General features: G+C 39.4%; 1 protein-coding gene across 1 annotated transcript; it reads right to left on the minus strand.

Annotated features, from left to right (window-relative positions):
* Positions 1–4151: 4151 nt before the first annotated feature.
* LOC127537238 (uncharacterized) lies at positions 4152–12068 on the minus strand. The gene is made up of 7 exons (XM_051959370.1): positions 11735–12068; positions 11418–11578; positions 8410–8629; positions 8184–8245; positions 7944–8078; positions 5661–6157; positions 4152–4164 (listed from the first exon to the last, which is right to left on the minus strand). Exons 2-7 carry the CDS (start codon positions 11451–11453, stop codon positions 4152–4154), a joined length of 963 nt encoding a protein of 320 aa, XP_051815330.1. The 5' UTR covers positions 11454–11578; positions 11735–12068.
* Between the last annotated feature and the right edge of the window lie 2960 nt (positions 12069–15028).

The raw sequence follows: 15028 nt of genomic DNA on the forward strand, positions 1-15028 counted from the left end.
TTATTTTTGCAGCCAGATGTGAGCTGACAGACATCACTCAGTGCCACCCCCTTCTTTGCCTCCCATCAGCACCTCTTGAGCCCCCTTCCTCCTCCCCGAGGAGGTCAGGCAAGCACCCCACCACCTCCTCTCTACCCCTGTCTCCCCTCTGCCCACCCCTCACCCCCTCCTCCATCGACACACACATACACACCCCCAATTCAGCATTACAGAAGATGGATGTGTCTTTAAAGCAGAGATTGATTGTGGATATCAGAGTTATGGCGCCATTCATCACAGCAGATATTATTCAGACGAGCAGGATTGAACAAGGAGGTGGTACTCTGAGCCCATGGGTGAGTTCTTAGGAGGGTGGGGGGGTGGGGGCACCGTGGAGGAAGTTTAATAGATTTTAGATGAGTCTGTGTGTATGTGTGTGTGTCATTGTGTATGTCATTGTGGGTGTTTGCAAATGAATGGGCGTGCTTAAGCTCATGTACGTGCTTTTACCTTCATAAGTCTGCCTCACTTGGGAACTCTGGCATGTGTTTGCATCTAGCTCTTTCTCATCTCTATTCTTGTGTGTGTGTGTGTGTGTGTGTGTGTGTGTGTGTGTGTGTGTGTGTGTGTGTGTGTGTGTGTGTGTGTGTGTGTGTGTGTGTGTGTGTACTCGTGCTACTATCTAAGTGTGGCCCAGGCGTCGTTACACATTCACCAAGTGTGGCCCTCATTACCAACAGTGGCCCATTTTCCGGACCCCTCTTGGTCATGCTTTAGATCATGCTAAAATCATGTCTAAAACCTTCTGGTGAAGTTTTATAATTTTTGCCAAGTGGGGCCCAGGAGGTAGGTATGTGTAAATATGCGCACTCGGCAGCACCCCTGTAGACAGGAACAGGTATGTCAACGACCCATTCACACACGTCGTTCACACACTCGTCTGCTGTATGAATGGCTTGCTGCTGCAGGGAGGCTCTGAGGGATTAAGAGGAGACACTACTTACTGAAGGAACCAGGCTCATTAGACATGATTTGATTCTGTTTTGTAAGGAAATTTAAAATTTTATGGAAGTCTTAACTAGCTTTAAACTTTAATTTATACTAAAATAAAGGACTATCACAACAAAAAAGACAATTTAAGAAAAAAGTAGTAAAAGAAAACCAGAACAATATTGACCATAAAATTGCCAGGCTTGTGATAATTTCTTTAGATTTTAAATTAACCACTAAAATACAGATGTTAGACTTTTATAAAACATCTACATTTTTTCAGTCCTAAAACACCCGGATAATTTTTCACAAGAAGAAAATTTAACTTCATTTGACCATATGCTTGTTTCCTCAATCAGTACATTTGAGAATGTGTGTTGATGTTTTTGATGGAAACTACTACTTTTTAAAATGATAAAAGTCCCCTGTTTGATGGCACAGAATGACATGGGTCCCACTTAGATAGCATGGAGCGATGTTCACACTCTGCAATGGACACCGATTAAAAAAAAAGAATGGAAATTTTAATTTAAAAAATCAAAGCTTTAAAGAATGTAAGACTTTTAACTGCTATCATTCGACTGGTGTGATAAAAATTCTTCTAAGAAGACAAACGCAAATGTGTGCCATGAATGTGCAAAGCTTGAATATAGCATCACTCACTGCTGGTTTTAACAAATTTTTACAATGTACTTCTGTCCTCTGTCTGTAAATAGAAGAATGTGTGTTGATGCATGGTGGAAGAAAAAGTTAACCACAGATGCCCAACTTGGATAGCATGGCATTTCATGGCATGGCATGGCATGCACACTCCAGAATGGATGAGTATGAAATGAGTTTTTGAAATGTAAAAATAGTAACCTAAGGGTATCACAAATGAATGTTATATCATTACTATCATTACTTTTCTGCTTTACATTTAATAGATTATAATAACTAACAAACACAAAATTTAACATGACTGAACAGAAAGCTTGAACCTAACTTTCTGCTAATGTGCAACCTTGAGTGTTGTAAAGGTACAGAGCTTACATGTAGCATCGCATCATTGGTAGAAACTGCTGCGGTGTTTTCATCTTAGTATGTGGCACTCGCCACAGCTAAGTATAGATGGAAATAATCAAATGGGGATACTGACAGCAAATTAATTATTTTTTTTACAATACACAATAAGTATTAAAAAAATAAATAATGCATAAAAACCTTTTGAAAATTTCTGTAATAATTAAATGAAGAAGGAAAAGAAGGTCCACTGTTGGATGGTACAGAATGATAAGAGTCCCCTCTTTGATGGCACAGAACGACATGGGCTCCCTCTTAGTTAGCATGGAGCGATGTTCACACTCCTGCATGTGTGTGTAAGAAGAGGATATATGCCTGATCACCGATTCAACTCAGAGATGAGTCACATTCAGTTCAATAATCCTGGATATTACAAAGTCCTAAGATGGTGTTTTTATAACCTTTCCATTAGTTTTTAAAAAAATTCAGTTGTAAATACAACATGACTGATTGGCATAAGTCTGAAGTGTTCTTTGAGGGAAATCAAAAATGTAAATTTCAATATAGTTTGAGATGAGATGGTATATTTGATGGGTTACTTACAGAATCAGTATCTTCAAGCATAACTGGATTTAATATTTTTGTCATAATATACTAAGGTTCAACTTCAGAGTATATTTCAACCATTTTCAAACTTTATCTAATTAAATGCTATTTAGAAGCAGATGGAACAAGCATGTTTTAAGGAAAAAGAAAAGCATTACATTTTGCTAATGTTTTGTATTCTACCCAACTTTGCTTGTAATACCAATAGCTATCACATAACACCTGCCTACAATCACGAATGTAAAACAGTAAAAAGCACAATACAGGATGTTCCGTGAAATCAAGTCAATGTTTATTTAAAGTGATGTTGAGTCCACACACACACTCCTAAACTGAGGGTTTGTCACTTGCTTTTGCTGGACTCCTAACGACGGTAATGGTTTTTTACATAATAAACTGTTCAGACAGTTTATGACATAAAAAAACTCATAAGCTCATTAAAAGAGCCCCCCCCCCCCCCCCCCCGCGGTAGTGCAGACTTTCCACCCTCAGTGATGAGTGACCACAACGATAACACACAAATTATAGAAATATTAAAAGTGATAGATAGATAAATAGGGAGACACATTTAAAAACCATGAAAAGAGCTACAGACAATGAAAATATTTTTTATAAAGCAAGAGGTCGTTATTAACAATAAAAATTAAATAATAATCAAGAAGAGCATAATAAAAAATTGCAACAGGCAATAAAACAATGAAAAGCAAGACATAATACAATGACGAGCAAGGCACAATACAAACAATGAAGAGTTAGCGGTAATTTAAACAATGACACTGATGCTCCATTTACATGGACTACCAATGTTATGAGTCTAACACTGAAAGCTCCATTTTACTGGACTCTCAGTATTAACACTCTACATTGATACTCCATATGCGAGCTCCCAGAATGACATTGAACATTGATCATCCACAATGCGAGCTCTCAGTATTTATTGTCTTAATACCCCTGACTCAAATGTTTTTTTTTCATAGAAGTGATTCAGTTGTGAACAAAATATTTCACAGCTTTCCAGTCTCTGTCATTATCCTTTAGAATATTGTTTTCATGTAAGCATTTCTCACAGTCTAGTTTGCTAGGGATCTTCATTTCCTTCAGGAATCTCTTAAAATGCTGTTCAATGATATCCCTCTCTCTTTGGGACCAGGGCCTTTAGGGTTTCCCTCTAAATAACTTAAGAAAGTAAGTGGATATTAAATTTTACACAACTGAAAACACATTTTAGTTGTGAGACCACAATCAGTTCTTAAAAAATAAATGTCATGATATTAATAAGTAATATTCTTGTACTGTAAACATACTTTTTGGATCGTATGGCAATTTCTCTGTGTCTTCAACAGGCTTTTCCGAGAGGTCAGTCCTTCTTGAAAGAGTAGCCCTTTCTTCTGAATCCTCCGCATCCAAGTTTCCTGAAACCACTTGGGTAGAAACAAATAAAATGCAATTATTTAAATAAATTGAATGAATGAAAGCTAAATACTATACTAAAATACTGCATCCCATGCAAAAACTTACCATCCTCATCTGTAGGGGCAGACTGGTCTTTAGAGTGAAAATTTTCTGTTTCTGAGTCACTGGAGCCATCTTCAACGGCAACAAAATCAAAGAAAAAACACATTCTTAATTTTTAAAATTAATCTATTTGCATTGTTTTGTGCTTTACAAAACATGAAAATTAAGTTCGAAAACTTGTATGAAAGAATATTTTACTTACAGTCAATGTTTGGGATAATGTCCTCCAGGGATTATCCTTTGAATTTGCCCATTCCATTTTGGATGGCAAACAGAATTCTGCTTTTGTCACTTGCAGAGTTGCTTCAGGCATTTTGTAAAATTTCCTATGCACATTAATGTTGTGTCCCTTGAATGTTGCCAGCTGGTCCAGTTCATTATCTTCTAAGTTTAAAAGCTGTGAAACTGTAGCCACATGCTTTCTTAGTGTAGTGGAGGGGATATTTTCTGGATGCTTAGCCCCACAGCTTTGTGCATATCGCCTTAAAGTGTCACATCCACGAATAGGCTCCACAGACTCTTTGACAGGACAGGCAAAAATGTAGGGGTTGCTTGGAGAAACCCCAACATTGTCTCTAGTGTTGATCAGAAGATCTATGGATTCTTTTGCATCTGTTGAAAGGAGTATTGGTACTTTGCGTCCTCTTTTCCCACGCACTTCTATCCTGGTGAGGTTTTCACACAATTTTTTTTCAAAGGCTGTGAGGCTCTGCAGAATTTCATCTTGCATAATGTGTTTGTTTCTGTGTCGGTATGTTTCGACCTCCATCCTGGAAACCTCTCCTTCACGATGCCAGTTGAAGAGGATCAGCTGTGTCAAAGTTGCTTGAGAAAGATTATTCCATGCGTTTGATGATGGACACTCCAGGAGGGACTTTCTGCTGACCTCCACAGCAGTTTTCAAGTGGTCCTGGAGCTTCTTTATGTCCTTGGCAAGAGGCAGTACTTGTGGCTTGTTCCATTTCCTCTGGTACAACGTTTTTAATGCATTTGATGGCACGTGGGTTGTCCATTCCAGTTGAATTAATTTGCTGAAATGTTCTGCTTGTGCCTTTAAGATGTCATCCTCTAGTCGCAGAGCCTCTCCCTACAAAATATATCAGACCTTCATCGGGGAATGGCGTAGTTTTAGTGCAGTTGAGGGAACTGCAAATCTGTTTGTTAGGTGGTCAAATCCTGTCATCTTTTTCACTGCCGCAAGCACAGTGTTAAATTTAGCCGGGGTAATCAAGTCCTTCAGGAAAACAGTGTCTTTGTCAAGATCTCTTGCCACCAGAACAAGTCTGGTAAGTTCTCGCATTTTATTTCTCATATCTGCTCGATGGCATCCAACTTCTCCATTTTTCAGGAACATCCTCTCACCCAATGACAGAATCAGTTGGTTGGATTTCACCCGTCGTGTAACAGCATCATATGTCATGTCCTCCAGAATTTTTTTAAGTCCATCGGAAACGGGATGGTCCATTGGCAAGAGGAAGGAGCAATATGTCTGAACTTTTCGTTTCACTGGCCCGTCTGGTCTCAATTTGCAACGCCTTTGATGCCTCCAGAGATCTGTTCTGATGTACATAACCAAACAAAAATAGCATGGCAGAAAGTCTGTTGCTGACAACAAGTAGGTTGTTTGTCTTTTTGGTACCATTTGTCCTTGACGTGCGGATTTGACTGAACAGTTATGTATGTACTTTCCCTTGTTCCTTATTTTGCTCAGAAGAAAACTGCGCATCGTGGATCCTTGCTTGTGTGCAAGTGCCTTTGCAATGTCAACTTCATCTTGATGTTTTCGCATCAGGTGTCTTGTAACTTTTCCGAAAGGCTTCTCACAATAGAGGCAATAATTTTTCTTGTAATAGACACGTTTGTGTGGGGTGTTTGAGGACATTTTCACTTTGACACCCTTCAAACTGCATTCAAGGACATTTTCATCCGTTTTCATCCCAGTCTTAACTGCTTTTTTTGTGATGACTTTCTTGGCTACTTCATCATCTACTTCTGCCGGTTCATCATCAATATCCTCTTCTTCTTCTGACATATCAAGGGAAAGGGAGATCTGTGGTTCTATTTCCTGAAATACAGAAAAAAAAGAATAAGAAAATGAAATGAATGCTATAAATTCTCTCACAACATTTTTGTTACAGTTTTAGCACAGTTAGAATCAATATTTGTCAGCCCTGGCCAAAAAGAAATTAATCCACAATTATCATTTCAATGACAGATATACAGTTGGTACGGAAAGTATTCAGACCCCTTGAAATTTTTCACTCTCTGTCATTGCAGCCATTTGCCAAAATCAAAAAAGCTCATTTTATTTCTCATTAATGTACACTCAGCATGCCATCTTGACAGAAAAAAAATTAGAAATGTAGAAATTTTTGCAAATTTATTAAAAAAGAAAAACTGAAATATGACATGGTCAGAAGTATTCAGACCCTTTGCAGCGACATTCATATTTAACTCACATGCTGTCCATTTCTTCTGATCCTCCTCGAGATGGTTCTGCTTCTTTATTGGAGTCCAGCTGTGTTTAATTAAACTGATTGGGCTTGATTAGGAAAGGCACACAGCTGTCTATATAAGACCTTACACCTCACAATGCATGTCAGAGCAAATGAGAATCACGAGGTCAAAGGAACTGCCCAAGGAGCTCAGAGACAGAATTGTGGCAAGGCACAGATCTGGCCAAGGTTACAAAAGAATTTCTGCAGCACTCAAGGTTCCTAAGAGCACAGTGGCCTCCATAATCCTCAAATGGAAGAACTTTGGGACGACCACAACTCTTCCTAGACCTGGCCATCCAGCCAAACTGAGCAATTGTGGGAGAAGAGCCTTGGTGAGAGAGATAAAGAAGAACCCAAAGATCACTGTGGCTGAGCTCCAGAGATGCAGTCGGGAGATAGGAGAAAGTTCCACAAAGTCAACTATCACTGCAGCCCTCCACCAGTCGGGGCTTTATGGCAGAGTGGCCCGACGGAAGCCTCTCCTCAGTGCAAGACACATGAAAGCCCGCATAGAGTTTGCCAAAAAACACATGAAGGACTCCCAGACTATGAGAAATAAGATTCTCTGGTCTGATGAGACCAAGATTGAACCTTTTGGTGTTAATTCTAAGCAGTATGTGTGGAGAAAACCAGGCACTGCTCATCACCTGCCCAATACAATCCCTACAGTGAAACGTGGTGGTGGGAGCATCATGTTGTGGGAGTGTTTTTCAGCTGCAGGGACAGGACGACTGGTTGCAATTGAAGGAAGGATGAATGCGGCCAAGTACAGAGATATCCTGGAGGAAAACCTCTTCCAGAGTGCTCAGGACCTCAGACTGGGCCAAAGGGTCACCTTTCAACAGGACAATGACCCGAAGCACACAGCTACAATGACAAAGGAGTGGCTTCAGAACAACTCTGTGACCATTCTTGACTGGCCCAGCCAGAGCCCTGACCTAAACACAATTGAGCATCTCTGGAGAGACCTCAAAATGGCTGTCCACCAATGTTCACCATCCAACCTGACAGAAGTGGAGAGGATCTGCAAGGAAGAATGGCAGAGGATCCCCAAATCCAGGTGTGAAAAACTTGTTGCGTCATTCCCAAGAAGACTCATGGCTGTACTAGCTGAAAAGGGTGCTTCTACTCAATACTGAGCACAGGGTCTGAATACTTATGACCATGTGATATTTCACTTTTTCTTTTTTAATAAATTTGCAAAAATTTCTAAACTTCTGTTTTTTTCTGTCAAGCTGGGGTGCTGAGTGTACATTAATGAGAAATAAAATGAACTTTTTTGATTTTGGCAAATGGCTGCAATGACACAGAGAGTGAAAAATTTCAAGGGGTCTGAATACTTTCCATACCCACTGTATCATCTTCAATGTGAGAAGAGGAATCCATCACTACATTGCAGACACTCCCTGGCTGATCACTGTTGGCACTGTGTTGAGTGTCAATCTCATTTGATGCTTGAGGAGAGCAATTGGCTATGTGGGTTTGGTCCTGTAAAAATAACAATGCAAAATCAACATATTAAATTATGTTATAAATTTTATGATAATGTTTATAACTTCTACAAAATGTTGAAATAGATAATTAAATGCTTACTTTATTTCCATTGTTATTACTGTTGTTTGTGACTCCATTGTGATCAGCTTGGTGTGTGAAACCTGTGAACACATAACAGACATTTACCATATTCAATCAATTAAGGATTACATTTGCCCTATGCATACAATCTTGCAATATTAGCTATAGTGTATGCATATATTGTTTTAATGATATGTTTAACTGGTGAAGTGACAAAGTCAGAACTGTCTGTCTGGGCACATACTTGTGATGGCTTGAAGGCATTCTTCAATGGTAGGGCATGCTTCTGTCGATTTACACAGCATTCTGCCAATGATACCTTGATGCCTTTCCTCGCACTGAAGAGTAAAGGTGCCCGCTCTGAGATTTTGAAATAACGCCAGTGGATCGTTGGAGTAGGGTGTAGTTGCTTGATAGGGGTGCTCTCCATCTGTCAGTATGTAATGCACCAGGCACCCTGTTGTCTGCAATACAGGAGATTCATTTGAATCAATGTCCAGTCATAATCACCCTTCCATATTGCACAGATTGCAATTATATATATATATATATATATATACAGTGCCTTGTGAAAGTATTCGGCCCCCTTGAACTTTTCAACCTTTCGCCACATTTCAGGCTTCAAACATAAAGATATAAAATTTTAATTTTTTGTCAAGAATCAACAACAAGTGGGACACAATCGTGAAGTGGAACGAAATTTATTGGATATTTTAAACTTTTTTAACGAATAAAAACCTGAAAAGTGGGGCGTGCAATATTATTCGGCCCCCTTGCATTAATACTTTGTAGCGCCACCTTTTGCTGCAATTACAGCTGCAAGTCGCTTGGGGTATGTCTCTATCAGTTTTGCACATCGAGAGACTGAAATTCTTGCCCATTCTTCCTTGCAAAACAGCTCGAGCTCAGTGAGGTTGGCTGGAGAGCGTTTGTGAACAGCAGTCTTCAGCTCTGCCCACAGATTCTCGATTGGATTCAGGTCTGGACTTTGACTTGGCCATTCTAACACCTGGATACGTTTATTTGTGAGCCATTCCATTGTAGATTTGGCTTTATGTTTTGGATCATTGTCCTGTTGGAAGATAAATCTCCGTCCCAGTCTCAGGTCTTTTGCAGACTCCAACAGGTTTTCTTCCAGAATGGTCCTGCATTTGGCTCCATTCATCTTCCCATCAGTTTTAACCATCTTCCCTGTCCCTGCTGAAGAAAAGCAGGCCCAAACCATGAGGCTGCCACCACCATGTTTGACAGTGGGGATGGTGTGTTCAGGGTGATGAGCTGTGTTGCTTTTACGCCAAACATATCGTTTTGCATTGTGGCCAAAAAGTTCCATTTTGGTTTCATCTGACCAGAGCACCTTCTTCCACATGTTTGGTTAGTCTCCCAGGTGGCTTGTGGCAAACTTCAAACGAGACTTTTTATGGATATCTTTGAGAAATGGCTTTCTTCTTGCCACTCTTCCATAAAGGCCAGATTTGTGCAGTGTACGACTGATTGTTGTCCTATGGACAGACTCTCCCACCTCAGCTGTAGATCTCTGCAGTTCATCCAGAGTGATCATGGGCCTCTTGGCTGCATCTCTGATCAGTCTTCTCCTTGTTCCAGGTGAAAGTTTAGAGGGACGGCCGGGTCTTGGTAGATTTGCAGTGGTCTGATACTCCTTCCATTTCAATATGATTGCTTGCACAGTGCTCCTTGAGATGTTTAAAGCTTGGGAAATCTTTTTGTATCAAAATCCGGCTTTAAACTTCTCCACAACAGTATCTCGGACCTGCCTGGTGTGTTCCTTGGTCTTCATGATGCTCTCTGCACTTTAAACAGAACCCTGAGACTATCACAGAGCAGGTGCATTTATACGGAGACTTGATTACACACAGGTGGATTCTATTTATCATCACCAGTCATTTAGGACAACACTGGATCATTCAGAGATCCTCACTGAACTTCTGGAGTGAGTTTGCTGCACTGAAAGTAAAGGGGCCGAATAATATTGCACACCCCACTTTTCAGTTTTTTATTTGTTAAAAAAAGTATAAAATATCCAATAAATTTCATTCCACTTCACGATTGTGTCCCAATTGTTGTTGATTCTTGGCAAAAAATTAAAATTTTATATCTTTATGTTTGAAGCCTGAAATGTGGCGAAAGGTTGAAAAGTTCAAGGGGGCCAAATACTTTCGCAAGGCACTGTATACACACATGGACAAAATTGTTGACATCAGAAAACCGCTCACCCACACGACACCACACACGCTGTCTGCCATCTGCCCTGAAGAGTGTAAACCGGGATTCATCCATGAAGAGAACACCTCTCCAACGTGCCAGACGCCATCGAATGTGAGCATTTGCCCACTCAAGTCGGTTACGACGACGAACTGGAGTCAGGTGGAGACCCCGATGAGGATGACAAGCTTGCAGATGAGCTTCCCTGAGACGGTTTCTGACAGTTTGTGCACAAATTCTTTGGTTATGCAAACCGATTGTTTCAGCAGCTGTCCGAGTGACTGGTCTCAGACCATCTTGGAAGTGAACATGCTGGATGTGGAGGTCCTGGGCTGGTGTGGTTACACGTGGTCTGCGGTTGTGAGGCTAGTTGGATGTCCTGCCAAATTCTCTGAAACGCCTTTGGAGACAGCTTATGGTAGAGAAATGAACATTCAACACACGAGCAACAGCTCTGGTTGACATTCCTGCTGTCAGCATGCCAATTGCACGCTCCCTCAAATCTTGCCACATCTGTGGCATTGTGCTGTGTGATAAAACTGCACCTTTCAGAGTGGCCTTTTATTGTGGGCAGTCTAAGGCACACCTGTGCACTAATCATGGTGTCTAATCAGCATCTTGATATGGCACACCTGTGAGGTGGGATGGATTATCTCAGCAAAGGAGAAGTGCTAACTATCACAGACTTAGACAGATTTGTGAACAATATTTGAGAGAAATGATGATATTGTGTTTGTGGAAAAAGTTTTAGATCTTTGAGTTCATCTCATAAAAAATGGGAGCAAAAACAAAAGTGTTGCGTTTATATTTTTTGAGTATGTATATATAAACATTACAATGATTAAAATATTACTTATAATATACAGTTGAGTTTATGTAAACTGATTTGAATACTGACATGTGATACAATTCACCATACAGCAGACCTAGTTTATTCATTTTCAGCTCCACATTTCACATATTTTAAAGACATGTAAACTCATAGCAGTCATCATGGCCATTGAAGCGACATTTCCATCCTGAACTTACCTGGATATCTGACTCTTTCTTGTATTTGTATTGCATGCCTCAAACATCTTCATAACTTGACCAAGACAAAGATCCAGCCATTTGAGACTGCAAAGCTGATTGTGCCAAATCCAGTTTCCTGCTTGCTCCAAAATCTGCGATAAACAATTTGTTGCTGATATCTGTAAAATATTGAAAATGATCCTTAGACATGTACCTCTTAATACAATATCCACAAAATAACGTCTTTTCTATGATGTATAATGAAAAATTGGATAATAAATACATTCTACCAGATAGTTTATGGCTATGGCTAAACGATTTATTCTTTTTTTTACCAAACAAAATGTTTTCGGGCTTCAGGTCTCTGTGCAAAATCCCGCGTGAATGGAGTTCTTGTCGTCCTTGCAGTAGCTCCTGGCAGATCCCCAGTCTTTGAGCCTCAGTCAAACTTTCTCTGTCAGGAAAGTTCTTGTTTTCAATTACCTCCGCCAGACTGTATTTGCAGAGAGGGGAGACAAAATAAGCAAAGTAATTATCTTCCAACACTGCAATTGGTTGTAAAAGATGTTCTGCTTTGAATGTTTCTGAACATAGGACATGTGCCATTTTATTCTCATTTTGAGAAATATGCTTTGCAACTCTTTTCACTGCAACTTTGTTGCTCTGGAAGAATCCTGGGAAAATTTCAGCAGCATTGCATCCATTTGCAATCTTTTTTGTGGTGTTAAAAACAGGTTCTCCAACGTCCGTAACGCCAGGGTTAGAGGCAAGGTTTTCGAATGAACTCATCCGACGGGATTCCTTGAAAATGCAGAAAAAAAACCTATTAGACATGGTCATCATTTCAAATTTTGTAATTTTGTTAGTGGCAATAACTCCCTAACCTGATTAACAGGAAACAAATAAATATGCATTAATAGTGTGATATAAGTTTCAGAAATGCTCATGTGTTGCTGCATACCAGGCATGTCCAACAGAAAATAGCTCAGTAGTTACACTATCAACAATACTTTGAAACCTTGTCACTGTAAATATTTAGATAAAAGGTGCAACATTAACTATGAGGCAGAAGAATTATAGTATCTGCATTTTCATAATAGTAAACTTCTCAGTTTTTTTGTTGTGAGTTCTATCAGAATATTAATGCTACCTACACATTTAGACATAAATATTAAAGTAGTACGATGGCAGTGCCACATGTTTATATGGTAAATGGACAAAAAAGTCATTTTTAAATTGTTAGCATTTATACATTGAGGTTTTAGAATATTAAATTAAAGTGCTGCAAATTACCTTACCTTTTCTTTGCTTGAAGGAAGAAAAAAACTTGAAGGATGGTAGGTTAAATGTTCTTCTTGCACAGTACCTCTTCAATATACTTACCTATAAAACTATTATATCTTTACATATTGATTGAAAGGTGCACAAATAAAATAAATATTCAGGTAGATGAATCTCCAATGAAGGAAAAACACATGGAAATGCTTTTGGTCCTCTAAAGCTGTCGCTCCCAAAAACAGAAAAGACAAGTAAAAACTTCTGCGAGGAGACCGGTATTGATATAAAACCCTGCCCAATGATCGGAACAGTGACTGGGTCTTTGGAAAAAGATCGTTAACCACCCTGACATGAATGGTGAATCAGAGCAGTTAGACCAGACGTAGACACATGAAGGGTTACAGGGTTTCAGTTGATGTGAACTGCTCAGTTTACCCAGCAGATGTAAAAGGACTGGACAACACACAACAGAGCTGTGACAGAAAAGGAATCTAGCTTTGTAGAGAAGTTGTTGTCCAACAAATATTGATCCACTTTGTTTTTGCTCTGCATTTCTGCAGAAAATAGGAATAAAACTAAAACCAAAAAACACCCGCACTTAATTTGTGAGTTAAAGAATGATGGGACCATTTGTAGGGAATTTTTGTCATTGCTGTGTCTTGTAAAGAGATTTATCTAGAAGAGATGAGAAGTCTGAATCTGGCTTGTTTCACCTGAGCCTTACGGTAAGCTATGTCTCAGCAACAGATTCTGAAGTACGGGCCAAGGTGTGTTTAAGCTGATGATTTTCATGAGGCCTTCCTTGCCTTTGGAAGTTAAAAACTCCTGCAGAGGCAGAGTAATTTTTTACTGGGAATGGGCTGATGTAATTCTAAACTGCTGTTAAAGGTAACAAATGATAGTTCATGCTATAATGAAAAAGACAGGCTCAACATATTCAGAAACAGGAAAAATCTACTTGAAAGTGTTTGAAGTACACTCATACTTCTAGGTTTAAAAACAAACAAAACAACAACACACAAGAGGTTGTACTGAAATGTGAAAGTTCTGGCACATTTGTTGAGTGAAACTAGAATGATTTATTTATTTGACTTGAATGGTTCAGTTTTTTGTGAATACTTAGATCATCACAATTTGCAAAGTGAATAAAACCTTTGAAACTCATAGAATTTATTCATGCATAACTACAAGGGAAATTGGTCTGAACGTAAGTCAGCCTGTTGATCTGTGCTACAGCAGAAACCTGTTTGTCTCTTTGGCCATGGCAGAGTGTAAATTGTGCGTGGGGGTTGGGCAGTAGCCTTCAAGAAAGATCACCTTTAGCTCTGTCCACACAAGCACATTCGTAGCGCCTCAACATAGAAATGTAAATTGTGTGTGGGGGTTGGGCAGTAGCCTTCAAGAACATCACTTTTACCTCTGTCCACACAAGCAGGGACCAGGTCTGCGAATTAGCTGTCAGCTATTGACCTATGAACATGACATCGGTTAATGTAACAATGTTTGTTGTTCTGTCCCTATCAAATAAACAAATAAACAAACAAGCATGTTAGAATAGAGCTGGAGTTGTAATCAAAAAAGGCATTAAAAAACAGGTGACATTTTGACTTATTCCACAATGTCTGTTACCACATTATGAACATTAGTATCAAAATCCCACCACTCTCGGAAAAGAAATCCTCACGTTCATATTTTTACAACCACCAGGACCCACCAGTACGAAATTGTAAAGAAAAGCATGAGGTTTTGATCTGTGAAGCAAACAATGCAATCTCTATTTACGTCATTAGTTAAATATAGGGAATTTCTCTGGGTTTTTGCTTCTTAAAGAATTATTTGTTACCTTTAGCAGACACACATAGCAGCAAATGTCATTACAAAAGAAAAAAAAAGCATTAAATACTTGGTGGACAACAACTCATTTGAAATAATGAATTCTTTTCTGTCTTAATTTAGTTTGCAAGTTTCTTTTTTCTTCACTGCTTGTAAATCTGCTGGATGAATTGTACGCGTGTACAGATTCTCTGTCAACAATGTCATTGTCATTCCATTCCTAGTTTACATCAATTGATCTTTCACTCTTCATGTCTCGAGATCCGGTCTGTATGCACTAATTCACCATTCCCGATGAAGAGAAGCAAGCATAATATAGGAATGTTCAGGTGCACACATCTGGGATCAGAGCTCCAAAGTATGCTTCTGAATAGTAGCACTGGTACAGCCAAATATCTCAGTCACATCAGCACAGGATTTGGTCACCACCTCCCAAAACTGTCATTGCTGTCAATAGTAGCGTCACTGTCAGCATTTGTTCTGCACCAGTCATCGTGATTGAATGTAGTTTTCTACTT

This window comes from Acanthochromis polyacanthus, chromosome 14 (genome assembly GCF_021347895.1).
Source record: "Acanthochromis polyacanthus isolate Apoly-LR-REF ecotype Palm Island chromosome 14, KAUST_Apoly_ChrSc, whole genome shotgun sequence".
Classification (NCBI taxonomy): domain Eukaryota; kingdom Metazoa; phylum Chordata; class Actinopteri; family Pomacentridae; genus Acanthochromis; species Acanthochromis polyacanthus.

Excerpts from the sequence above, each read along its gene's own strand:
- LOC127537238 (XM_051959370.1), bottom strand. The coding sequence starts at position 11,453 with ATGCAATACAAATACAAGAAAGAGTCAGATATCCAG. Across the intron at positions 8,630-11,417 it reads AGAAAGAGTCAGATATCCAG|ACAACAGGGTGCCTGGTGCA; the intron begins GTAAGTTCAGGA and ends CCTGTATTGCAG. Across the intron at positions 8,079-8,183 it reads GTAATAACAATGGAAATAAA|GACCAAACCCACATAGCCAA; the intron begins GTAAGCATTTAA and ends TTATTTTTACAG.